At 42.6% G+C, this 25,154-nt stretch overlaps 1 protein-coding gene across 1 annotated transcript; it reads left to right on the forward strand.

Annotated features, from left to right (window-relative positions):
* Nucleotides 1-977: 977 nt before the first annotated feature.
* SLC22A16 (solute carrier family 22 member 16) lies at nucleotides 978-24,183 on the forward strand (the record flags this gene model as incomplete). The annotated part of the gene is made up of 7 exons (XM_027093516.1): nucleotides 978-1,459; nucleotides 4,551-4,668; nucleotides 9,926-10,457; nucleotides 13,333-13,460; nucleotides 15,590-15,699; nucleotides 16,712-16,811; nucleotides 23,811-24,183. Coding segments are annotated over 7 exons (1,668 nt in total), but the record flags the coding sequence as incomplete, so codon positions are not given.
* Nucleotides 24,184-25,154: the final 971 nt, after the last annotated feature.

Here is a 25,154-nt window from a genome sequence, read left to right on the forward strand (position 1 = left end):
CCTTAGCCCAGTCAAGTTGACATGTAAAATTAAACAACATAGTATAGGACATCATATCATATGACATCATATCATATCATATATCATATATCCCAAAGTATTAAAAGGATTGTCAGTACAGGCTATCTTTCAACAGGTTAAAAAAAATATATATGACACGAATGCTCACTAGATCTGATTTGCCTTCTAAATGACATAGTTGTGAATACATTTTATTCAAAAGCTATCAGCATGTGTACTGCTGGAGTTCAAATAACTTTAAATGTTGTGAAACTAATTTTATTAATGTAGCTAGTGAGTGAATGGCACTTTCACATTACAGTGCTACCTCAGGTTTTAGCTTGACATTTGGAAAGAGCTTGCTTTGGCTTAAGATAGACTGAATTTATCTCCCAGCCCTTAATTCTGTGCTCTGAGCAAGTCACTGGCCTTCCCTGAGCCTCAGTTTCCCTCTCTGTAAAATGGAAATAAAAACTACTTCATGGAATTCTTTAAAAATTTTTTATTTTATTTTATACTTTGGATTATACTGTACTATTTATTTTGTTGCTTAGATTATCTCAGCTTTGCCCTTTGGGAGCTTTTTCATACTGGTTCCTCTGTCCCCCTGACACACCACCACGTTTTTTGTATTTTGAGTACTTCCTTACTTTCTGATACTGTAAGATGCTCCAGGCTTATTTTGTATTCTCCCTGTCCTGGTCTTAGAATCAGACAATTTTCCTGGTTCCTTTTATTGGAGAATGATATCTAGAGCCCAAGATCTGGGCACCGATGTGCTTGTTGCTCTTGGGATATCATCGCTTTTAGGCCCGGTTGACAGATATATACACATATGTATACACACATATCTATAATTATTTCTGTGTTTATCCCTTTATCCAAGCTAAGGCATAATGGAGACCTTTCATATTTGCATATGTCTTTTTTTAGCCCATAGGCCAGATATAATAACTTGATTTTTTTTTTCTCTTTGCAGATACCAGATATTCCTCTATTTTATATGTGCCTTCCAGAACATCTCTTGTGGTATCCATTACTTGGCTTCTGTGTTCTTGTCAGTGTCCCCACAGCATACCTGCAGGCCCCCAGGCAATGTGAGTCGGGTCCTTTTCCAAGATATCTCTAGTTGGAGGTTGGAGGACATCTGGACCCAGTTTTCCATCGGCCGTGAAGATCACATCATAGTGCAACTACAGGACGGTGAGATTTGGGAGCTCACAAGCTGTCACAGGTTCCGGAGGGATGACAAGTCGAGTTTGAACTATGATTATAACGGCCATAAGAGTAGTTTCCCTTGCTTGGATGGCTACATCTATGACAAGAGCAAGTGGCGCAGCACCGTGGTGACTGAGTGGGATCTGGTGTGTAACCGAGAATGGTTTGGAAGGCTGATCCAGCCTACATTTATGCTTGGAGTCCTGCTGGGAGCGGTGATCTTCGGCTACCTTTCTGACAGGTAAAGTGAAATGTTTAGTATTGTTACATCAGTGTAGGGTTCATTTTCCTATCTGATTTTCTTAGGGGACAGGGAATTATGTTCAAAACTGTAGTCATTTTCATACCTCCTATCTAAATTCCTTGTTGATCTGTTATTTAGAGACACAAAATAACACAGTGTTTAGGGGATGGGTTCTGAAGACAGTCTGCCTGTGTTCTGCCATTTATTAGCTGTGGGACCTGGGTGAATTGCCTAACATGTGTTTTAGAATCTCATGTGTAAGCTGGCAATGAAAATAATAGCGCTCACCTCAGAGGGTTATTGCAGAATTAATACAGAAAAAGTACCTTGGACACATAACCACTCAGTAGTGAATTTTTTTTCTTTAAATAGATTTGCTTTTTAGGAGGATAGTCTGGTCCTAAGCAATAATATCTATGAAATTGTGTGATATACCAGCCATATTTTTAAGAAATACACATTAAAATGAATATGTAGCTCTTAAAATAAAGCAAAGTTCATCTCTATATGGACATGGACCACACTTTTCGTATCTGTCCTAAAGTACAGAGATGAACTTATTTATTTGGTCCCCATAGTTGTGAGTTTTACAGGTATGTGCTGGGCACTGGGAACCTAAAAACAACTGCTTAGGTCAGAAATCCTTGCCCTCAGGGTGTGCTAGTCAAATGGGGCCAACAAACATGTCCAAATAAAAATTATAGGGCTTTGTTTTGTCCAGGGCCATACTAGAAGTAAAAGCAATGGAGGCAAAGACTGTGGAAGCCTAAAGGGAGGAGTACCCAGGTCTTTCCCCCCAACACACACATCCCCTCCAGGAGGTGGCATTTGAATAATGAAATTGGAGCAGAAGCGGAGTCTAGTTATTATTTGGTGATTGAAGTTATGTTTCAGTGTTTAAGAATCTTCTACTTCATAACTGTCTTCCTGGGAAGTGTGGAAGTTAGGGTGTCAGTGGGGAGGGGAACAAAATAGGAGATGAAGAGGTAGATATTCCCTTTTTGTAAGTCTGTCAGTGGAGGAACTGCAAGATGCAAGGTGGCTACCAGAGTGATGGGGTCCAGAGAAGGTTCTTGTCTTTGACTGGAAGAGACTTAAACTGAAAGGGAGAAGTCAAAGGTGAGCGAAAGACAGAGGAAAAAGAAGTAATTGGTAGAATAAGGCCTCAGAGGAGGTGGGAAGAGACATGATCCTATACAAAGACTGCAAAATGGTATTTGGAGAGAAAAGGGTGTGGTCTCTGGAGAGGAGGAAAGAAGAGAAGCCTGAAGGCAGATGCAGGTCATGTTGGCAGGTGGGCAGACAAGGAACTTGTGGGGCTTTCTCTTTGATGGTCTCTGTTCTCTGCAGGAGAGGGCTGCTCATCTGCTGAGAGTGAAGACTTTGTGGGTGGTACAGGGGGTTGATCAGGGATGGATGAAAAATAGTTTTAAATGGCATTCAGGACTCAAATGAGATTGGGAACATTTATGTGCAGGGCCAACAATCCCTACTAATGCATGTGGGAGCAGAGAAGGCTGAGGCCATGGAAGTGACTGTTTCCAGTTTGCTTGCATACCCTCTGCTGCACTGGGCAAGCCTGTTGGTTGGAATCTCAGGACTGTATTTTTTTTGCCTTACAATTATCTGTCAGGGACATCTCACAGGGAGAAAATATCAGCAAATCACATGTCTAATGACAGTCCAGTATCTAGAATATATAAAGAACACTTATAACTCAACAATAAGAAGACAAATAACCTGATTTAAAAATGGACAGATGATCTGGATAGATATTTTGCAAAGAATATATACAAATGGCCAAAAAACACATATAAAAATGCTCAACATCATTAATCATTAGGAAAATGTAAATCAATGCCACAGTGGGATAACCCCTGCTCACTAGAATGGCTATAATCAAAAAGACAGGCAACCACAAGTGTTGCCAAGGATGTGGAGAAATTGGTGGGATTGTCAAACTGGGGCAGCCATCCTAGAAAACAGTTTGGCAGTCCCTCAAAAAATTAAACATAAAGTAGCTTATGACCCAGCAATTCCACCCCTAGGTATATATCCAAGAGAATTGAAACATAACTTTACACAAAATCTTGTTCGCAAATATTTATGGCAGCATTATTCATAATAGCCCAAAAAGTGGAAACAATCCAGGTGTCCATCAACTGATGAATGGATGAACAAAAGGTGGTATTAGCCATGCAATGGAATGTTATTTAGTCATAAAAAGGAATGAAGGACTATAACATGGATGAAGATTGAAAACATAATGCTTAGTGAAATAAGCCAGGTTATATATTGGGCAACTCCATTATATAGAGAGAGTCCAGAATAGGCAACTCTGTAAAAACAGAAAGCAGATTAGGGGCTGTCGGGGGCTAGAGGGAGCAGAGCATGGGGAATGATGACTCCTGGGTGCGGTTTCTTTTTGGAGTGATGAAAATGCCTTGGAACTAGATAGTAGTAAGAGTTGCACAACTCTGTGAATACACTAAAAGCCACTGAATTGTGTACTTTAAAAGGTTGAATTTTATGGCATGTGAATTACATCTCATTTTTTTTAAGTCTGCAGGCATATAATTGCTATTTGTTTGCTTTTTAGGCAAAGAAATGCACTTCCCAATTATGAAAATATAGGGCAAGTAAGCAGCTTATTCTAGTAGCAGGATGTAGCAAGACTTCTGTTTTTAGAGGGGCTTAGTAAGAGTTGTCTCCCCTTGGTGGGCTGAGCCAGCCCAACAGAGAAGATGATCCAGCAGGTCACAGAGCAGGTCCTGACAGGGAAAGGACAAATCTTCCCTCTCCTTGCTCCCAATCTCAGGTTAGGTGGTCCTTTGGGGACCACCCAGAGTGATCGAGTGTGTATAATAGCAGCTCAGGTGGAGACCAGTCACTGAAAAACTGGCCTCTTGAAGAAATCATGTGTTAACTCATGATTTGCTCAAAATAAATGAATGAGTAACAACAATCAAATATTGATACGTATGCTATTAAAATATAGGTAGCACTTATCTTTCATGAATTAGAGTGGATGTTTTAAACTGTTGCAGCCACACCTTGCTCCTTCCTCTGTGTAATTCTTATTTTTCAGGGCAGGAAGACGACTTGTCTTGTGGGCCACAAGCACCGGTGTATTTTTGTTTGGCATAGCAGCGGCATTCACGTTTGATTATTACAGCTTCATAGTCACACGCTTCCTTCTTGCTATCGTGAGTTGGGTTGTTGTTGGTTTGTTTTGTTTTTTTTGTTTTGCCTCTTTAATTCCACTGCAGGACTTTTATATTAAACCTTAACTCTCTTAGTCTTGTTCATTTAGAATCTAGTGAGAGAGATCAAGGACTAATCTTTGTTCACTCCTCTGCAGAAGTCTTTCTGTAGAATATTAATGTCCTATGCTTAGAATGGAACTCATTCAAATGAAAAATTGTTGCTTAGTAGGCAGAAACTTTACGTTTGACTCGATGCCTGACAGGTGATCCACATTCCACGATTACTAACAGCAAGGGTTTGTGGAACATCACTTCCACTTGGCATTGTACTGGGGATTCTAGCCGATACTATAAAGCAAAAGAGAGAGAGGAGACAGGGAGAACAAGAGGGAGAGAGGAAGGCATAAGGGGAAAGAAAGGAAAAAAAGTCATCATTTGTAGCCATTACAAATAATCGCTACAAATTGTTTTACTTCTGAGCAATTGTATGGGTCTAGTCAGGCTTTGTATGCATGAGCCAAACAGAAGGTTCAGTTGTATTGTTAAGAAAGTCATTTGTATAATGTGCAGGAAGAATGAGAACAAGAAGGCATCGGGCATTTCTGTTATGGGGAACAGGGTAGTAGAGTAGAAAGGGCATGAGTTTGAATCCCAGCTTTGTCATGTATTGGCTTCTCAACTGTATGACCTTGGGCAAACACCTTATCCTCTTCAAACCTTAATTTCTGATCTATAAACTGTAGAAAATAATACCTGCTTCACTGGGCTGTTACCAGGATTCACGTAAGCATCCACAGTTCAGTACCTGGCACGGACTTGGCACTCCCTACAAGGGTGCTATTACTGGAAGTGGACCAGAGAGTGAGGAAGCTGTTTGCACACTTGGTGAGGCTTCCAGACAGCTTCCAAACTACCAAACAACAGCAGCAGTGGTTCTGTTTGGAGGTCACTGGTCAAGGATAACCAGGTGAAGTTTTATCTTCAGGGAGAGCTTGTGATCTTGCTGAACACAGAGCAGGGCATGCATCCCCTCTCACCAGAATGGATGATCCAAGGGTCTGGAGAGAAGCCAAGGACTTCAGTCTCAGAAGAAGAGGTCACTGCACCCCCTCAGAGGGCAAGGTGGTGTATTCTCTTTTGGAGTCTTCATCGATGGCTGGGAAGGGTTCCTAGAAAGCCACACAGATGGCCAAGGATAGGAGGATGCATTAAAAAAAATTTAGGAGAATTGAAGGTGTTGCATCTTAAAAAAATGTACATATATCTAGGTATGTAGAGAGTTTTTAATACAAAAAATAACAACCAGCAGTTCTGTCTCCACTGAGGATGGAATAAGAGGAAATGGCTCTGTAGCTACAGAGTGAGATTTGATAAGAGACCTTGTGGAGAGAATGATGGTACAACAGAGGCACAGACAGGACTTGAGAGGGTGTGGAGCCCTCTTTTGGAAGATTTAAGAGGATAATTCTAAAAATATCTGTTTCAGTCTTGCAAAATACCATGAGTTGATTTCCAGAGCCAAGAAAATGAGACAGGCCACCCATAGAATACATCTGTAAAATGTGGCCTTAATTTTCTGTGGCTCCTTCCTTTGGTTTTTATGGGAAATGTATTTGTGATACAATTTTGAGTAGGGAAGATGCAGGCAGATTCATTCACTCAGCACATTTATGGGTCTGCCTACAGAGTGTAATGCTAAGTAAACCTGACCAGGCTGTTTCAATATCCCTACATCGTAGAGCAAGTCAAGACACTGATGGGCCGTTTTAAAAACCCATACAATGTTGACGATGGAGGACTAACAGTGGAGGGGGTCCCACAGCGGGGGATGGGATGGGATGGGGAGTCTGGAGAGTCAGGGGCTTTTTAGTCTGAGGGGTTGGTGAGAGAAGAACCTTCCAGGCAGAGGCAGCAGCAAGTGAGAAGGCCCTGAGACGTGAAGAAACTGAAGGTGCTGATGCCTGGAGAATAGAGAGGAGGTGAAATACATGATAAGGCTGAAGGAGAGAGAGAGGACAAGGCAGGGCCTTGTAGGATGACCAAGAGTTTGCCTGGTTTCCTAAACGCAATGGGAATCCCCTGAAGGAGTTCAGTGAATTCAGGGGTGAAGTGGTCATTTTGGCTGCTATGTTGGCGGTGGGGTCAGGGTAGATGTGAAGAATAGAGTGTTATCAGTGGAGGTGACAGGTATGAATGGTGTCAAGGAGGCTTCTGGAATTATTTAGGCAGTTGTGCAATGGATTGTTTGAACCCAGTGACAGAAGTAACCAGTAGGAAGTGGGAGTGAACACAAAAAGAACTGGCACTGAAAAAAACATTTTGGGGACTGATGTTATAACTTAATTTAACGGGGAAATTTGTAGTATTTGAAGGTTTAAATTGACCAAACAACTGGATTCTTCAGTTTGGGAGTCCTCATTATCAGGGTTCGTTATCTGAGTCTTGCAATTGCAAGGTTTCTTGGGGAAATAAAAGCTGTTGCCACAGAATATGAAACTGACCATTAATACAATAGTCCCCATCCAGCACCTCTCTGCTTACTGCTAGCAGGCCAGCCTCTTTGCGACTCTGACGCAAAGTGAAATTGCAGATCTTACCAAAGATTCTAGATTACAGAAAGTCTTTGAAAGCAGTGGGGGAAAACTGCCTGAATCCTACACAGATCCCTTGACCAAGTGGGATCTGGCAGAGATAAACCAGTTAACTTTTTTTTTTTAATTAATTTTTATTGGAGTATAGTTGATTTACAATGTTGTGTTCGTTTCTGCCGTACAGCAAAGTGAATCAATTATACATACACATATATCTACTCTTTTTTAGATTCTTTTCCCATATAGAAACCAGTTAACTTTTGAAGAAATTAACATCCACAAGGATAATGACAAGATGAGCCTTCAAAAGAGTATGATTCAAATATCAAAGGATTAAGAGAGGCCTTTGGAGAAATCAGTGGCACTCTAGAATAATTTTGCAAAAATTAATTTTACGATTTGTTTTATAAAAATCAAATGTGAAATAATTTTGTAGGAAAAATTCTAATCCTTTCACCACCACCCCCCTCCACACACACACACAAAAATCCATCATTTGTTTCATTCTTTGTTTATTCCATGAGGGGTCACACATTGTTATTATAATCTAAATTTTGTTAAATTAAAGATAGGCCTATTTTGGGGGGCTTACCTGGTGGTGCAGTGGTTAAGAATCTGCCTGCCAATGCAGGGGACACGGGTTTGATCCCTGGTCCGGGAAGATCCCACATGCTGCAGAGCAACTAAGCCCATGCACCACAACTACTGAGCCTGCGCTCTAGAGCCCGCGAGCCAAAACTACTGAAGCCCGTGTGCCTAGAGTCAGTGCTCTGCAACAAGAGAAGCCACCACAATGAGAAGCCAGTGCGCCGCAACAGAGAGTAGCCCCCCCCCGCTCGCCGCAACTAGAGAAAGCCCACGCGCAGCAACGAAGACTCAATGCAGCCCTAAATAAATTCATTTATTTATTTAAAAAAAAAGATAGGCCTATTTTCAAAATAAAGTTTTTTCCCCCATTTTTTTTATTGTGGTAAAATACACATAACAATATTTACCATCTTAACTATTTTTAAGTGCATATAGTTCAGTACATATTAAGTACATTTATATTGTTGTGCAAGCATCACCACTATCCATCTCCGGAACTCTTTTCATCTTGCAAATCTGAAACTCTATATTCATTAAACAATAACTCCCCATTTCCTCTTCCCCCCAACCCCTAGCGACCACCATCCTGCTTTCTGTCTTATGAATTTGACTGCTCTAGGTACCTCATAAAAATGGAATCACATAGTATTTGTCTTTTTGGAGGTAGCTTATTTCACTTGGTATAATGTCCTCAAAATTCATTCACGTTGGAGCATATGTCAGAATATTCCTTTTTTAAAGCTGAGTAGTACTCCATTGTACGTATAGACCACATTTTGCTTATCCATTCATCTGTTGATGGATGCTTCGCTTGCTTCCACATTTTAGCAACTGTGAATAATGCTGTTATGAACATGGGTATAAAAATATTTCTTTGAGATCTCACTTTCAGTTCTTTTGGGTATATTCCCAAAATAGGATTGTTGGATCATATGGTAATAATATTCTTAATTTTTTGAGGAATTCCCATACTGTTTTCCATAGCAGCTGTACCATTTTACATTCCTACCAATAGTGCATATGGGTTCTGATTTCTCCACATACTCACCAACACCTGTTATTTTTTGTTTGTTTGTTTTTTTGATACTATCCATCCTAATGGCCATGAGGTGGCATCTCACTGTGATTTTGATTTGCATTTCCCTAATGATTAGTAATGCTGAGCATCTTTTTGTGTGCTATTTGCCATTCCTGTATTTTCTTTGGAAAAATCCATTTTTGAATTTGATTGTTTGGTTAGCAGACGTTTGGTCCTGTCCAAAGCATCCATAAAACTTTTGGTCCAGGCCAAAATGTACTTGATATTTGGTCCTGTCCAAAACCATTTGGCATAGACCAAATATGCTCAAGGATGTTTTGGATAGGAGCAAATTTCAAGGACCTTTTGGTGTGGACCAAATGTTCTGTGGATGTTTCTGACAGAACCAAATATCCTGTAAGGGTTTGTTTTATTGTTGAGTTTTAGGAGTTCTCTACATATTCTGGATGGTAGTCTCCTATCAGATACATGATTTGCATATATCTCATTCTGTAAGTTGGCTTTTCACTCTGGTGATAGTGCCCTTTGATGCACAGAAATTTTGAATTTCCCTGAAGTGCAGTTTGTCTGGTTTTTTTGTTGTTATTGCTATTGCCTGTCAAAATGAAGTTTCAATCAAATCTTTTTTCTTCTCACTAGTTACCATAAATTGTTTGTCCCCATTTAAAATTTAGGATTTGATAATAAGGCTCTTCTCTATATAGATAAATTGATACACACATTTGCAAGGAACTGAGACATAAATTCACACTGTAAAGGAATATTTAAATGAAGCAAAAGGCAGTGTCTGACATTTATATCATGCATAACCACTCAAGTTTTGCCATTTGGGGTGGACAGGGTGTGGGAAGAAGAAAGGACCCATTTAAAGAAGAAGGATGGATCGGATTAAACGCCATTGTATAAATATGACACGGGTTTCAGAAAACAATGCTTTGTCATTTTCTTTCTTGCCTATGTGTGATTTGCAGAGAGATTGGACTCAGTAGTTACGTGTGTGACCTTAAATCTGGACCACCCTCCCTGCTTTGTTTTGCAGTCTGGAAGTGGCTATCTCGTGGTGGTGTTTGTCTATGTGACAGAATTTGTCGGCATGAAGTCTCGGACGTGGGCATCCATCCACTTGCATTCCTTTTTTGCTTTTGGAACCATGGTGGTGGCTTTGACGGGCTACTTGGTCAGGACCTGGTGGATCTATCAGATAGTCCTCTCCACAGTGACTGTCCCCTTTGTCCTGTGCTGTTGGATGCTCCCAGAGACACCTTTTTGGCTTCTCTCAGAGGGAAAATATGAAGAAGCACAAAAAGTAATTGATACGATGGCCAAGTGGAATAGGACGAGATCCTGTAAACTGTCAGAACTTTTATCACTGGATCACAATGGTTCTGCTGGTAATAAGCCCTCTCAAGTTGAGAAGCACACCCTATCAGATCTGTTTTATGACTGGAGAATTGGAACAAGGACACTTATTGTTTGGCTGATTTGGTTCACGGGTTGTTTTGGGTTCTACACCTTCTCCTTGAATTCTGTTAATTTGGGAGGCAATGAATATTTAAATCTCTTCCTCATGGGTAAGTGGTTAAATTACATTTAAGTTGTAGCCATGAAGTGAAATTTCTACCAAGTTTTGAGAGTGTTTCTATTGTCTTTTTTTCTACCAGGAACAATACTGCCAACTATGTGATTATGGTCTCTTTTAGTGTTACACATGTATATATTCTCTTTAAAAAAATGCAAACAGTTAGAAGACTTAAGTCCCTCCTTCCTCTTCTGCCTCTTCTCCTTGTTTGCTTCCTTTCTTTAAGCCCATTGCCATCTCAGAACTATCTTTCAGAGGTAACTTCTATAACCTTTGGCTTGTACTTTCAGATCTCTTTTTATGCATCTCCATACATTTGTGCAGATAAACGTTTTATATTTTAACATAAATGAGATTATTCACTACATACTGTTCTTTGCAAGTTGCATTCCTTTTAATATTTAACATGTCTTGGAGACCTTCTGGTATCTTTCTACCTTCAAATGTCCTTAATTTAGGAATTTTAGTCAGTAAAATAACCTAAATACATGCAACTGTAATTTATGTTGTCATGCTTCTTTTAATTAAGTAGCAGGTTAAAATAGCTTCAGATACTGCTGTGATAGCTTGAGGCGTGACTCCTAGGGTAAACCAAATTCATACCAGACACGAGAGAGTTATCAGAAATGCATTTGTCCAGCTGGTTACTTCCATGTAGGCTGCTTGTATTTGATATTATCCCCAGAAAAGTTTGCTTTAAAATTTTTATACATAGTTAACATCCCTTCTCATTAAAGTGCTCTAATGAGACACCTGTTTTTGTTTATTATAGCTCAGCAGAAATTATGAGATAAGTAATTTTAAGAAAAAAACTTTACTCTTTTTTTGGGCAGACCAACAAGTTTGTAAAAAGAGCCTACCTTGACTTCAAACACATTCTATGTGTCAATTGGAGAAAGGATGCAGTATTCGTAGAACAGAGCAGCAAATGGTAGGAGAATGAAGTAGGGTGGGGTGTGGCATAGGGAAGCTTAGGAGTGCTGGAGTTTTAGATCTTTATGCTATAGTCTTAATTTTGATGGAGATGTAAATTCTCAAGAAACCGGGCAATCTCGTAAATATAAAAATCTTTCCGAGACACATACCATAGTTTTATAGTCTCCACTGCCTTTGATTTTTCATGTCATTACCCTTGCCAGCAGCCCTCTGCCTGACAGGCGATTCTAGTCAACACTTCCGAGCTGTGAAATTTTTGAACAAGTTTTCACCTCCTGAGATGGTTTGGTGCTGGTGGGAATTTCAGCTTAGGTTTTGTGCTACTTGCAGGTGATAAGCGCTACAGTAGCCTGAAGGCATATCTTTGAGGTTATGTGGAGACAGGTGCAGAATGGAGTTATACATTATAAAGTAAAGAAGATAAGGGCACATGGTCCTAATCCCAGACAGATTGGGCCTCATTGGTTGCACCATTTCTATCCCAGACATAGTCAAGTCAAAATTTAGATGCAGCATCTATACAACAACTCAAGAAACATCAAGGTGGAATATACTTTAAAAGGTCTCTTCAGCTGTTTCCCAGTTGCTGTGCAGCTTTGCTAGACTCCAGGAAGTTGGTTGGTGGCCTTGCACACAGTGCTGTAGAGAGGGGAGCCCTGAGTCAGACGTGGAGGGAACCAGACCTGAGGGAGGGAGGTTGCAGGAAAGGGGCCTTGGCTCCCAAAGACCAGTCCCTGAGCTGTCACTTACTCACTGGGCTCAAGTCATTTAATCTGAGTTGGAAAGTGGGGGTAATAATCCAGGCCTATTCCCATGAGGTTCTTTGGAGAATCATTGATTTATTTGACCTTGAAAAGTGTTTGATAAACAAACAGGCAAAAAAAAGAGTAGAGTAATAGATGTACCTACTGTTCGGGCCTGGAGGCACGGACCCTACAGCAGGGTCTGTGAAAGGGAGGCCTTTTCTCTGGAGTTGTTTATTTTCCATGTTAATGAAAAGGAGGGAGGCTGTCTCTCCAATGGGGCTCAGAATGTTATTTTTTTGTCTTTGCCCAGTCATTTTTTTTGTTTTTTTTTCTGAGCAGCTGCAACTGAGTTTAATTTCTGATGTACTGCTAAGAATGTTAACTCAGAAAATATGTGTCCACCTGCAGAGATATGTTCCCAAAACTGTAAGAGACATGTAGACCCAGACCTGCCAGTCCAGGTGCTTGCAGCATTCTGTAGTTGAATGGGAAAATGCACATCAGTCCTAAAAGGCAGTGGTGGGTAGTGTCCTGGGATTAGGCAAGCTCCGGAGGGTCGAAAGAATGGACCTTTGAATTATGTGGACAACCTAGGCTAGTAAACAGTGACAGTTTCTCAAAGGCTATTATTGGGTTTGGTCAGTTGTGCTGAGAGAACTTCTTGCTTGCTCCCTGATGCATTCTGGCTGATAGATGTAAAGCTGGCCCTGAATTTTCTACTTTAATTGCTATGTTCGAAGTTACAGTACAAACATTTCCCCATAGTTCTGCCAAGCAGAAGAAGCCAAAGGTCAAAAAAGATCAATGTTGCCTACTAATTTACATATGTATTCATTCAACCAGCCCATGCTCCAGTCACTGTGCTGTGTCCTGGGGAGCTTCCTGCCTAGTCCGGGATAAGATTCCGAAGACAGGTGATAAGTGCTAGGCAGATTATGTGAGCATTAGCGCACGTCACAGCAAACATCCTGCCCGCTCCAGTGAGTTTAAAAGTCGTGGGGCTTGCTGCCTCTCAGGCAGTTGTTAGTTCTTAGAAGCCCCTGGCAGCAGAGAGAGGGCTGACCATTCCTTTTGGGGGGCATAGGGAAGCTCTTTAGAAGGCAGGGTCCCCTTGTTAGAAGGCAGGGTCCCCTTGTTCAGTTGGACACTGTGGCTATTGAGATGTATCATTTTGCTCCATGACAGGTGCAGTGGAAATTCCTGCCTACATCTTTGTGTGCTTTGGGATGGACCATGTGGGGAGAAGCAGCATTCTGGTTTTCTCCCTTCTCTCAAGTGCAGTGACCAATGGTGTGATTATGGTGATCCCCAAGGTGAGTTACTTTATGTGTTATTTAGGGAATGGTTAGTTATACTATGACAGTGTGATGGGAGCATTTTCAGCTTAGGAATATGAAGATGAATTAAGACATATGGATAGAGTATATGCTGTACATAGTATTTTAAATGTTTTCTTTAAAAGTGATTCTTTCTCTGTTGAGAAAGTTTGAAAATAGTTGAAGATAGTTGAAGATAGTTGAAAATTTAAGGAAAAAAAGAAATGTGGGGCGGGGGTAGGGGGAAAAGCCTATAATCCCACTTCCGAGAGATGGCCACGGTTGTATCTTGCCAACATGATCATCCTGAGTGAGAAGAGTGGATTGCACCTTCCAGTAGTTATCGTCATCTTAAACTTTTATTCATTCATGAGAGATCTATCCAGCATCTAGTATGTGCCAGGTTCTTTTCTAGGTGCTGAGGATGTGCAGTAAGTCAAGTTTCTCTGAGTATAATAAAGAAAAGCAAAATAGGATGAGGGATGGAGAATGACTGTGTATGGAGGGGGAACACACATGTGAACTATTTTATTTTATCTAAGGTGACTGAGGATGGTGTGCCTCTCAGAGAAGGTGATATTTGATCAGAAACCTGGAGGGAGGAAGCCATGGAGACAGCTGAAAGATATGATGAGTCTTATGTTCAGGACTGGTCCAGTTTAAGTAGTCTTGTTTTTTTTTTCCACTGTGGTAGATTAGTAGTTTCCAATTTCTAGTGTGCATAAATCCCCCGAGGAGCTTGTTTTTAAAATTCAATTTCTTAGTGAGAAACAGTGCCATAAACTACTGAAACGACTTTCACATTCCTGTATTTTGGCAAACTCCATCCCCTAGAATACCTCTTGCACCCAGAAGTGCTCTTCTCTTTCCCCCCAAAATGGAAAACCTGTATTTTCATTCTCAATATGGAAAATGTGGTCACTATGACAATACTTTAAAATACTTTGTTTTAAATCGATTTAATAATTATTAAGCAATAGTATCTCAACATTCAGATCAAGGCATTTTAAGTTTTGCATATTGTTTGAAATTTAACTTAAGCTAACCAGTGACTTCCTTTTATAGTAACGCTTCACTTTGGTGAATCAAATGTTTTAATGTATTGACGTTTCCAGCTGATTGATATATACGACTGATACACATCAGTTAAAACTGCTTAAGACAAGGAGGTCTCTGCCAATTTGAGGGAGCTTCATCCACACCCTTTTTGTTTGTGTTTTTAAGTAGCTTGCAGTTATATTTGTTGAGTTGATGGCAGCTGTCTTTGAGCGGTGAAGATTTAGGGAAACCCTAGAACCTTCAGGTTCTACGGTGGTTAAGCCCCAGCGGCAATGTGGAAGACAGGAAAGTGGCTGATGGGGATTTCTAGAAATAGAGTACTAACCCTTAGCCACAAATTTTTCCCCTCTAATAACACTTCTCTCCAAATGGTAATGTCACAATACAAAATTTTTAAGTCCCATTAATTCATCCAACAAATATCGTCTACAATAGTAATTAAGGTGGCAAGGTGACATTGGTTGCCTTAGTAGAGGCACCACCAAATCTCAGTAACTTCACATCATAGACATTTATTTCTTGCTCATAGAAAGTTCGATGTGGGTGTACCTCGTTGGTGGCTGTGGGAGTGGTGAAGGGGGTGTTCGGCTCCATGGAATCATTCAGGGACTCGGGTTGACAGAGGTGCTGCCACTCCTCACACATGAGCTCCAAGGTCACCTGGGTCTCAACACCCAGCTGGCAGACAGAGGAGGAGAGAAAAGATCGACTGTGGGAGGTCTCTGAGAACCACTGCAGGAAATAGAACATGTCAGGGACGACAGCAGAAACCATCTGGGAGGGTCTCATTCCAAAGTGTCTCTCCCCAAATAGCTTTTCTTATTTGGTAATTTGAAATCTCCAAGGCTGCAGGGAGGCACAATAAAACTTTCCTCTAAATTTCATAAAGATGGAAAGCTTTTGCAGACCATGTGTCGAGTTTACAAAATAAAACTCTTCATTGTTCTGAAAAATACTGGAGAATTAGAAAGTTTTAAGTAATAATTTTAAGGATTTTCTATTTTTCTTTTAAAAATATTACTTGATGACAAAATGATGGTCTATTTTGCTAATATATATTTTTTCAGGATTACCATGTTTGGTGTGTGGTGGCAACTATGGCTGGAAAATTTTCCATAGGGGCAGCGTTTGGCCTTATATACCTTTATACAGCAGAGCTGTATCCAACCATTGTAAGGTAAGAGTTACTTATTTTTCTGTTGTTTTCTTGGTATCTTTCACTTATGTGTCATTTGATTACATCTGGCCTTTGAGTATAAATGCTTTCTTTCCGTAGAAGTTACTGGAGCTCCAAGCTATGGGAGGGTTACATGATGACGCTAATTCTGAACCTGAGGCTTTGTCTATATGTCATTAGCAAGGATATTAGAGAACTTGTTTTGAAATAACACTCTTATTATCCTAAAACCATTTTAAGTCTCAAATACAGTCGACTTACATGGACTCAAGGCTAATTTTCTCAGGTTGTATCTCTTGATGTCCTGATGTTAGTTGTGTTAGTTTGTCGGGGCTGCCATAACAAAGCACCACAGACTGAGGGGCTCAAACAACAGAAGTGAATTTTCTCACAGTTGTGGAGGCTAGAAGGCTGAGATCAAGCTGTGTGGCAGGTTTGGTTTCTCCTGGGGCCTTTCTCCTCAGCTTAATAAGAGATACTTATTCCTGTTGAAGGCACATTCTTTGCTTCCTACTAGACATTCTATAAGGTTTAAATAACTTTTAAAGGAAAGCACGTTAAGATATTGCTTGACTTTAAAAAATTGAAATAGGATGTTCCATAGATATAAATCTTTCGGTTTCCCAAATCCCCACTCCACACCCCAAATAAACTCCTGCTCTACAAGACTGATGTTATCCTCAATATTAGACTCAATGAGCGTATGTAAGGGCCTCATCTGCATAGCTGATGCTGATTGGTTTCCCTGCTTTTTTGGTCTTGAATTGTCTTGAATTATCTGCATGTTTGTTCACACTGCTGTTTCACAGAATGAGAATATAAATCATGAATGATTCTTAAAAAATCAAAGTAAAATTATTTCCAAGTATATTAAGCTAAGTTAAGTTTTACTATTCATTCTCTGCTAGAAGGGTGGACAGGGGCTCTGGGCAGCTGTTCCCTCACTCTCTGCAACCTGTGCCTTTCTCGTCTTCTGTTCTTGCTGCTGTATGAATCCTCTCTGCGTTTCCAGGTCGCTGGCTGTGGGGAGTGGCAGCACGGTGGGCCGTGTGGGGAGCATCGCGGCCCCATTCTGCATTTACCTCTCCAGCGTTTGGATCTTCATGCCACAGGTGTTCATCAGTTGATAGAACTTTACTGAGATAGCAGCGAGGCAGAAGAGCTGACTGCCTCCTTTATTTTTATTTATTGGAAGCCAATTTATAATTCGGTTATGGGGGTTTATAGAAACCTAATTAACAGCTCACCAGCTGGTAAGTAGGGTGGTGGGTTGCTGTTTTTCTTGTTCGTTGATTGCCTTCTCCCCCTCTTCCCCATCCCGCCCCGCCTCCGGCCGTGAGCTGTTAATCAATCACAGCTCTGCCAGCCAGAGCAGGGCCTCTGCTCAGCACATCGTGAAGCCGGGACTGCGCAGGGAGAGCTCTGGTCTCTGGTCTCTCAGCCTGCGCCCCTCTGTCTGGATCCGCAGGCTGCCTCCCACCCCCAGCGCTTGCCTCTGTGTTCCCACCGTGTGACGGCTGGTCAAGGCCAGTTCTGGAGGCTGCTGCTCCCGGAAGGACCCAGTGGTGTCTGGCGGAGAGGTGTAGGGATCTGTGGTTTCCAGCTTCCCCAAAACTTGAGGGGCTCTTCACAGGCAAGGCTGCCTGCGTGCTTCCTCCTGGCTCCGGCAGTGTGAGCCGTCCTCCTGGTTATGAAGTGTGCGAGGGGTTCTGTGCAGTTTGCACGTGTCCTCGTGGCCGGGCTGAGAGTTTGGGAAACCACGCGGACCACTGTTACACACCCGGGTCAGGAAGAGGATGGGGGGAGGGGAGGGGGCAGGGAGATGCGGACAGTGCGGAATGTCGGGGGTGGCCTGAGGGGCTGCACCACCAAGGGGAGAGGCCTGGGTGTGCCGGCCCTCCCTCCCCCTCCAGGCTCCCTCTCCGGGACTTCTTGGTCCTCATTCTCTCTAGGCTGTTCCCTCTGGGGCTCCTCCTGTGCTCCTGTCTTCTTCTGATTGCTTCATTCTCCAAGAGCCATTCTGGCTGTCTTTCTCAGTCCCTGCGCGGGTGACGTCTCCTGATTCTGACTTCTCTTCCAAGCAGCAGACCCACTAGCCTCATGGATAGTCTCCCTGGGTGACTAAACAGCTTCACCGTTTCCCAAACCCAGCCGGCCGGTGACTTGCATTTCCTCCACCCGACTCCGCTCTGCGGTAGGAGTCCGTGGCCTGCAGCGTGACCCTTGAGCACCAACTTTTTATTCTCCAACCCACGACACCGAGTCCTCTCCTTCTCTCTCACAAGCAGCCTACTCACCTACTCCAGTCCAGCCCCTCATCACCGCCTGCCTCTCTGGTTCCTTCCCTGCACATGCCCCCGGCCCCATCAGAGTAGTTTGCCGAACCGGAGCTCTGGTCCAACTGCCCCTCACCTTCAGAGCAAAACCCAAACTCTGCCTGATACTCATGGCCTTTCCAGATTGACCCCCTGCCCATGTTCCCTATTTTGTTTTGTTTCCTCACACACTTCCCCCTCCTCTCCACACCCTGTTCTCATTCATCCCCACCGGCGTCCTCTGCTCGAACATCCCCTCTGCAGAGAATGCTCCTCCCCCCACAAACTTCATGTATCTTTTTTTTTTTTTTAAGAGAATGGGACCAGTTTTATACATTCTGTAGCCATGAAAGTAATGTTAAAACCAGAAAAACAGATGAGGCTTATTGACTAAATCAGGACCACCTGTGGAGGAGAGAAGGGGAGGCTTCTGGGGTACAAGCAGTGTTTTCTTGTGGGTGATCAAGACCATGATGTGTTTGCTTTATAATTATTTCTTAAACTGCATTTGTTTTATGCGTTTAAAAAAATTATGTCATTTTATGGTAGATAGGTAGATAGACTTTTTTTTTTTTTTTTTTTTGAGAGGTAAATCCAAGAACTTTTAGGATCCAGGACTGCCTCAGAAGCTTGCACTCCATCTGGGTCAGAGCCCTGAGGGCTCCCAGGACCATAAGATGCGTTAAGGCAGTGACTTCTTCCCAGTATGTCTATGAAGTCCCTTTCACAGGGTTTTCCTGGGCTTCGTGGAGAGCAACGGCCTCAACAGGTTCTTCTGGATGAGGATGTCCTGGAGCTTTAGTGGCTGTGACTTGCATGGCTGGGGAAATGAGACCAGAGCTGGACCCACTTGCCTCATTCCTAGTTCGTCCTCCTGCACTGCCTCTGCCGGACGACTAGTGGAAGGTCCAAAGCTCTAGGGGTTTAGATGAGGCAGCTAAACCTCTTTTAAGACCAGAGCAAACCCCACTTCTTTAAGAAGCCCACCCAGATCCAGTGATGCACCCTCTCCCTTTCCCAGGTCTGCATAGCATTTCGTGTGTACCCTTTCCACAGCCTGCTGTCGCAGTCTGGCTCTATTATTCACATGTATGTCTTTGTCCCCCAGTTAAATTGTTGAACTCTTGCAGGATAGGGCATTTTGTGTACCCACAACTGAGTCCACTGGAGCATTTCTCTCACCTTGCGTGCCATTCATGCTATAATTTACTTAATATTTTAAATCAAATAGAATGGCTTTTAAAATTTAGCTTTGCCCTAAACAACAATAACAGTGAAATCATGGGTGTTATACTAGTTACATGTTTTTCTAAAATACACTAACAATCTCATAAGTAGTAAAACAAATTGAGACGTCCTTAAAAAAACAAACAAACAAACAAACAAAAAAATCACCTGGCATACACAGGTGGTATACCTGGCATACACAGATGGTATGCGTCTGCTCTTTGGGAATCATTGTCTCAGCATGGTTCTCTCTCGTGTCCCAGTAACAGGCACTCAGTCAAGTTTGCTTAATTGGGGGCATAGGGTCTGGCCTACACAGAAAGGAGTTTTGGAGAATCCACCACTCTTTTTAGGTCACGGACTTTTCCAGAAGCATCTCCTTTGTGCTAGCACTTTATGTTCTTTGTTAAATAAATAAAAGATAAAAATGGAAAAGATGTTTTTAAAAATAAGCTAAGGCACACAGAAGAAGATAGACAAATCTATAAAAGCAAACTGCTATAAAATCACTAAAACCAAATAAAGATTTTTTTTTTAAAGGACATCCATAACGGTTCATTATGGACTACAGAGTTAAAAGGGGTTTTTAAATTTTATTTAACAGGTACTTAAATACTGCTTGTTATGTAACAAGCTCTATTTGTTTGTTTTTTGCGGTATGCGGGCCTCTCACTGTTGTGGCCTCTCCCGTTGCGGAGCACAGGCTCCAGACACGCAGGCTCAGCGGCCATGGCTCACGGTCCCAGCCGCTCCGCGGCATGTGGGATCTTCCCGGACCGGGGCACGAACCCGCGTCTCCTGCATGGGCAGGCGGACTCTCAACCACTGCGTCACCAGGGAAGCCCACAAGCTCTATTTTAAGTGCTTTACAAGAAGTAGTCTTCACAGAATGCAGGTACTGTTTTTGTTATCCCTATTTAAGTGACAGAACTTGGGTTCAAACCCAAATACCATGCTTTTTGCATAGGTCAAACAAATAAACAAACAGTCCTAAAAGGGATACAGAGAAATAAGTTTTTCCTCCACCCTGACCCTGGTCCCCCCTTCCCCAGGACAACCTCTGTCAGCAGGGTCTTGTGTATATTTGCAAAATTATTCTGTGAAGTTACTTCCTTTGGACGTAGTAGATGTTACTTGTTATTTTTAATGAGTAAAAAGATAAATTATTAAATTTCTCATTAAGCTTATTTATGGGTGTCAAACTGCCTACGGAGCCAGTATTTTCATTTTGAGGAATAGAAATGGTAATCTAGAAGATAAGCTTATATTTTCTCTTTCAAAAAGAAGCACATGAAAATCACTCCTTCTGTTGCTTTTATTATCAACCATCATTTTTTTAGTAATCTAAGGAAAAAAAGTGGACACCTAATTCATATCCTGTTTGTATTCATGAACTCATTTGGCAAAGGTTGAGTGTTGATTTTGAATTAGCCTCCCTGCTAGGTGATAAGCAGCAGAGATGAAAGAAACAGCGTTTGTCCTGAGAGATGTCCAGTCTGGTGCAGAAGGCAGAAGCCCCAGAGAAGAGGGCTGTGGTAGGGAAATGCTGGGGTTATGGGGTGGTAGGCGAGGGCTACCAACCGAGGCTAGGGCCAGAGGGGAGGTTTCCCAGAGGAGGGAGCTTTAATCTGTGTCTGGAGGAGCCAGTGAGAGTCAGCAAGGTGGAGGGGGAGAGAAGGGAGTTCCATGCCGAGGAAACAGGAAGGCAAAAACTTAGAGGGAAAAGGAACTTGACCAGTTTGAGTTTGGGTGCAAGCATTACTGCTAACACCCAGGGTGGGTTGAGGGAGCCAGGAGATATGGGTGAAAGGATGGGCAGAATCTCAAAGGAGAGCAGAACAGAAGAACATTCAGACCTAAAGGTGGGTTGGAGAGGACAGGATGGGAAAGTTGTATCCACAGGACCCATGATGAGTTTGCATATGGTGGAGGGGGGCAGCTGGAAGGACGGGAAGGTTGTTCTCAGGGCTGGAGGGAACCCAGAGGGGGAACAAGGTTGAGGTGGGGAAGGACAGTGCACTTGAACTGTGGGTGATGAATGTGAGGTACCTGCTTGACGGCGGAGGCTGGGGGAGGCATCCAGGAGGCAGGTCTGGAGCTCAGGGGACACCCCCATGGGAGGTACAGATTTGGGAGTCAGCTTATGAAGAGGTGAGGGAGACTGAAGAGCAGAACCCTGGGAACGGTGGCATTTAAAGCCTGATGGGAAGAGGGGTCCAGGGCAGAGGCTGAGATGCAGCAGCCGGGGAGACAGGGAGGTGACCAGAACCCCAAAGGAGGAGGGCAAGTGAGGAAGGCAGGACAGGACAGCGGCTAAGAAAGAGCAGAACAGGAAAACGTGCATCAGGTTTGGCAGCTAGGAATCTGTGGCCTGGGAAGAGCAGCTTCTGTGGGTGGTGGGAGTGGGCCATGCTGTGGGGAGCAGGATGGAAGGAGAAGCAGTGAGCGCTGTGGAGAGGATGGGCTGGGGGCTGCAGTGGGTGTGGGCTGAGGCAGAGGGCCTCTTTTGCTTGTTTCAAAAGACTCGAGAGTAGTAATGATAGCTACCATTTATTGACTCCTTAACATAAGTCAGTCCCTGTTTTGAGTGCCCTAAATGTGTTACTTAATTTTATCCTTCCAACAGTCCTTTGGGGGCAGGTAGTAGTATTATTTCCATTTTACAGATAAGGAAACTGAGGAGCAGGAAAGTTAAGTCACTTGCCCAGGGTCATACAGGTCGCAAATACAAGTTCCTGGGCAGAGTGGGTGCAGAAATTATAAGAGGCTCAAGAACATCTATTTTTACCGAGGGAAGCTAGCCAGTGGAAAGGAAAGGATCAAACATCAGTGAGAATTGGGATTGACATATAGAGACTACTATATATAAAGTAGATAATCAATAAGGACCTATTGTATAGCACAGGGAACTCTTCTCAATACTCTGTAATGACCCATATGGGAAAAGAATCTAAAAAAGAGGGGATATATGTATAGGTATAACTGATCCACTTTGCTGTGCAGCAGAAACCAACACAACATTGTAAGTCAACTATACTCCAATACAGATCTTTTAAAAAGTTAGATCCAATTGATGCATTCCAAAAAAACGAATCAGCGGGTAAGAAGGGAGGTCTACTGATGGAGGAAGACCCCACCCCACCGGCACCCTTCCACCTCCCACCCACAGGAGGAGGTGAGAGGTGACAAAGGCTCCTCCTTGCCGGAGGCAGGGGCGGGGGGTGGGGGGAGAGGAGGGGGGGGGGGGGGGGGGGGGGGGGGGAGGGGGTTGGGGGAGGGGGAGGTTTTTGGGATGCTTGTTGTGGGGTTGGGGGAGCTGGCCAAGGGCCGTGGGAGACCAGGTCTTCTTCTGAGAGTGAGAGAGGAGATGGAGGGTTCTGAGTTTGTTCAGTGCCTGACTATTCTTACCACCAAGTTAAAAAGGAAAATCCAGTCTTGTCTTGGATATTCCATTTGATTCTATTTCTTGTTTAGACTTATTCAGTGTTTTTCACACCCTGGCAGAGGGCTCTTCTGGGGTTTCTACGTCCTTTGCAATGTCACTTTAGATTTGTTACTGCTTCTAGGCTTACTCATGTATTTCTAGATTTAGGTTGTCAGCATTCTGCAAACAAAGTAAGGAACCGTCTTCCCGGGTCACGTCTGTTAGTGATGTGGCCTCACAGTGCGTCACAGTTGCACTGTGTCTCAGAGGCTGTAAAAGCATAAGTATGCCGATTTATCAGAAAAACCGTGCCTTCATTTATTTTTATGGGGTCTTCCCGGGCAGTATTTTTTGCTAAAGGGGTTTAAATTATATAAGGACAAAGTTTTTACAGACCATAAAGAGATTTAGTTCTAAAATCCACCCAAAATCTACACAGTGATCAACAGAGAATAGATGTGCAGACTTTAGTTTTTAATGTGATTTGCATTTTTAAAAGCAAACACCTTGGTGCTAGTCTAAAAGGTTGCCTTTTATGTGTCAAAACCTGGAAAGTTAAGAAATACTGAATTTTTACAGGAAATCACTTGGACCCACCCCTCCCCCACAGTAGCAGCTAGTTTCCATTGCCTCTGTTTTGTTTCCCCCTAAATTCTGTAGGTTTTGGTTCATTGAAACATTCATTTGTGCATACATGCATTCATTCATTCCCCACCATTTATTGGATGCTGATAGCATGTCAATTTTGGGGGCCGGGGCAGGGTTGACTAAGACAGTCCCTGGCCGTCAAGTCCAAATCCAAGACTCTGGGTTTCCCCATGAGACTCTGGAGTCTGGGAAGACAGGGCAGGGACTTTTTTTCCCCTGTGTAGCTCCTAGGACAGTGCCTACATGAGTAATAATGCAGGTAGTAACTGGGATTTATTTAGTAGGTGGTTAATGAGTGATCAGTTTAAGCCTAGTCAACAAATTAAAGAACCCCTGGACCAGCATAAGTAACCAAAAGGTCTCACTAAGGAATAAATGACAACTGTTAGGTCAAATTCAATTCTGTTGCCCTCTGAAAAAGGTTCAGAAATGACTATTCTCTGAAGGATACCCTTCTTTCTCGATGTGTCACTTATTCTTTTTTTAATTCCTTCTAGTTGCTTGTTGGGACTTCAGCCTTCGTGAGTGGAGTGCTAACGTTCATGCTTCCAGAAACCCTCGGGAAGCCTCTGACAACTACTTGGGAGGAGACTGAAAAAGAGAGCAGTTCAGGCAAATTACTTTCCACAACCGATAATACTGCGTTAGAAAATATTGCAGTGGTTAACTCTGAGGATTCCAGTCTTAATAAATAAATGTGCCAGACGTGCTGTGTAGCACCTGAAATATTGTTTAATGCTTTTGTATTAGAGGAACATTATTCTCATCTCCTGCATGTCACGTGTATGTGTCTTTCTTTTTTTAATTTTGTAAGAAAGTTTTGAAACAATGGTTTGGTAAAAGTAGAAGAAATAAAAAGCAAGATGAGAATTCGCATTTTTTTTACACTGCTTTCTTATTGCCACAAAATATTTTTCGTATTTGTTCTTCTGTGTCACTGATTCTTGCAGCCCTGAGGGACTGCTACACACTCCCTTCAGTATCAGGATCCCCTCCCCCCAACACCGGGACTGTCGACTGGGAAGAGGAGGGGGCATGTGAAAGTGTGTTTCTTTTGACAAAGCCGCTCGAAGATTCTATTTCTGATAATCCTTCCTCTCTTAGGAGAATCATAGCTCTAAATTCAAGTTTTCAAGTCATTCAGAAATGCCCCATCAAAAAACACTTGTCTAACCATAAAAATTATAGCTACACAAAAAGATATCTTGCTTTCCAGCACCCTGAAGGAAGAGGGCTTGAATATGCAGACACATGTGCTTGTGTTTGGCCCAGTTAAGGGACACACATCTGCTAGGGGCCAGGAGTGAGTTTTCTAGCCTGACAGTCTGATTTTTCCTAAATTTACCAAATTTTCTCCATAAGTCTCATTCCCTGTACATAGAAGCTGTGGCATTTTAGTGTATTGCAAACTTTTTTTTTTAAAAAAAAGGGAACTTGATTTTTATTTATTTATTTATGTCTGTGTTGGGTCTTCATTGCTGCGCAGGCTTTCTTTAGTTGCAGCAAGCAGGGGACTACTCTTTGTTTTGTGCAAACTTGTTATTGCAGTGGCTTCTCTTGTTGCAGAGCACGGGTTCTAGGCACATGGGCTTCAGTTGTTGTGGCTCGCAGGCTCTAGAGTGCAGGATCGGTAGTTGTGGTGCACTGGCTTAGTTGCTCTGAGGAATGTGGGATCTTCCCGGACCAGGGCTTGAACCCGTATCCCCTGCATTCGCAGGCGGATTCTTAATCACCGCACCACCAGGGAAATCCGCAAATATTTTAAGTTTGTAGATCATCTAGGAAATTGACATCTGGATCTGTTCCCAATATTAAAAAAATGTTTTAAGTATTCTTGCCTT

Source organism: Aethalodelphis obliquidens, unplaced genomic scaffold, assembly GCF_003676395.1.
Source record: "Aethalodelphis obliquidens isolate GAN/ISIS:26980383/991018 unplaced genomic scaffold, ASM367639v1 scaffold3, whole genome shotgun sequence".
In the NCBI taxonomy this organism is placed as follows: Eukaryota; Metazoa; Chordata; class Mammalia; order Artiodactyla; family Delphinidae; genus Aethalodelphis; species Aethalodelphis obliquidens.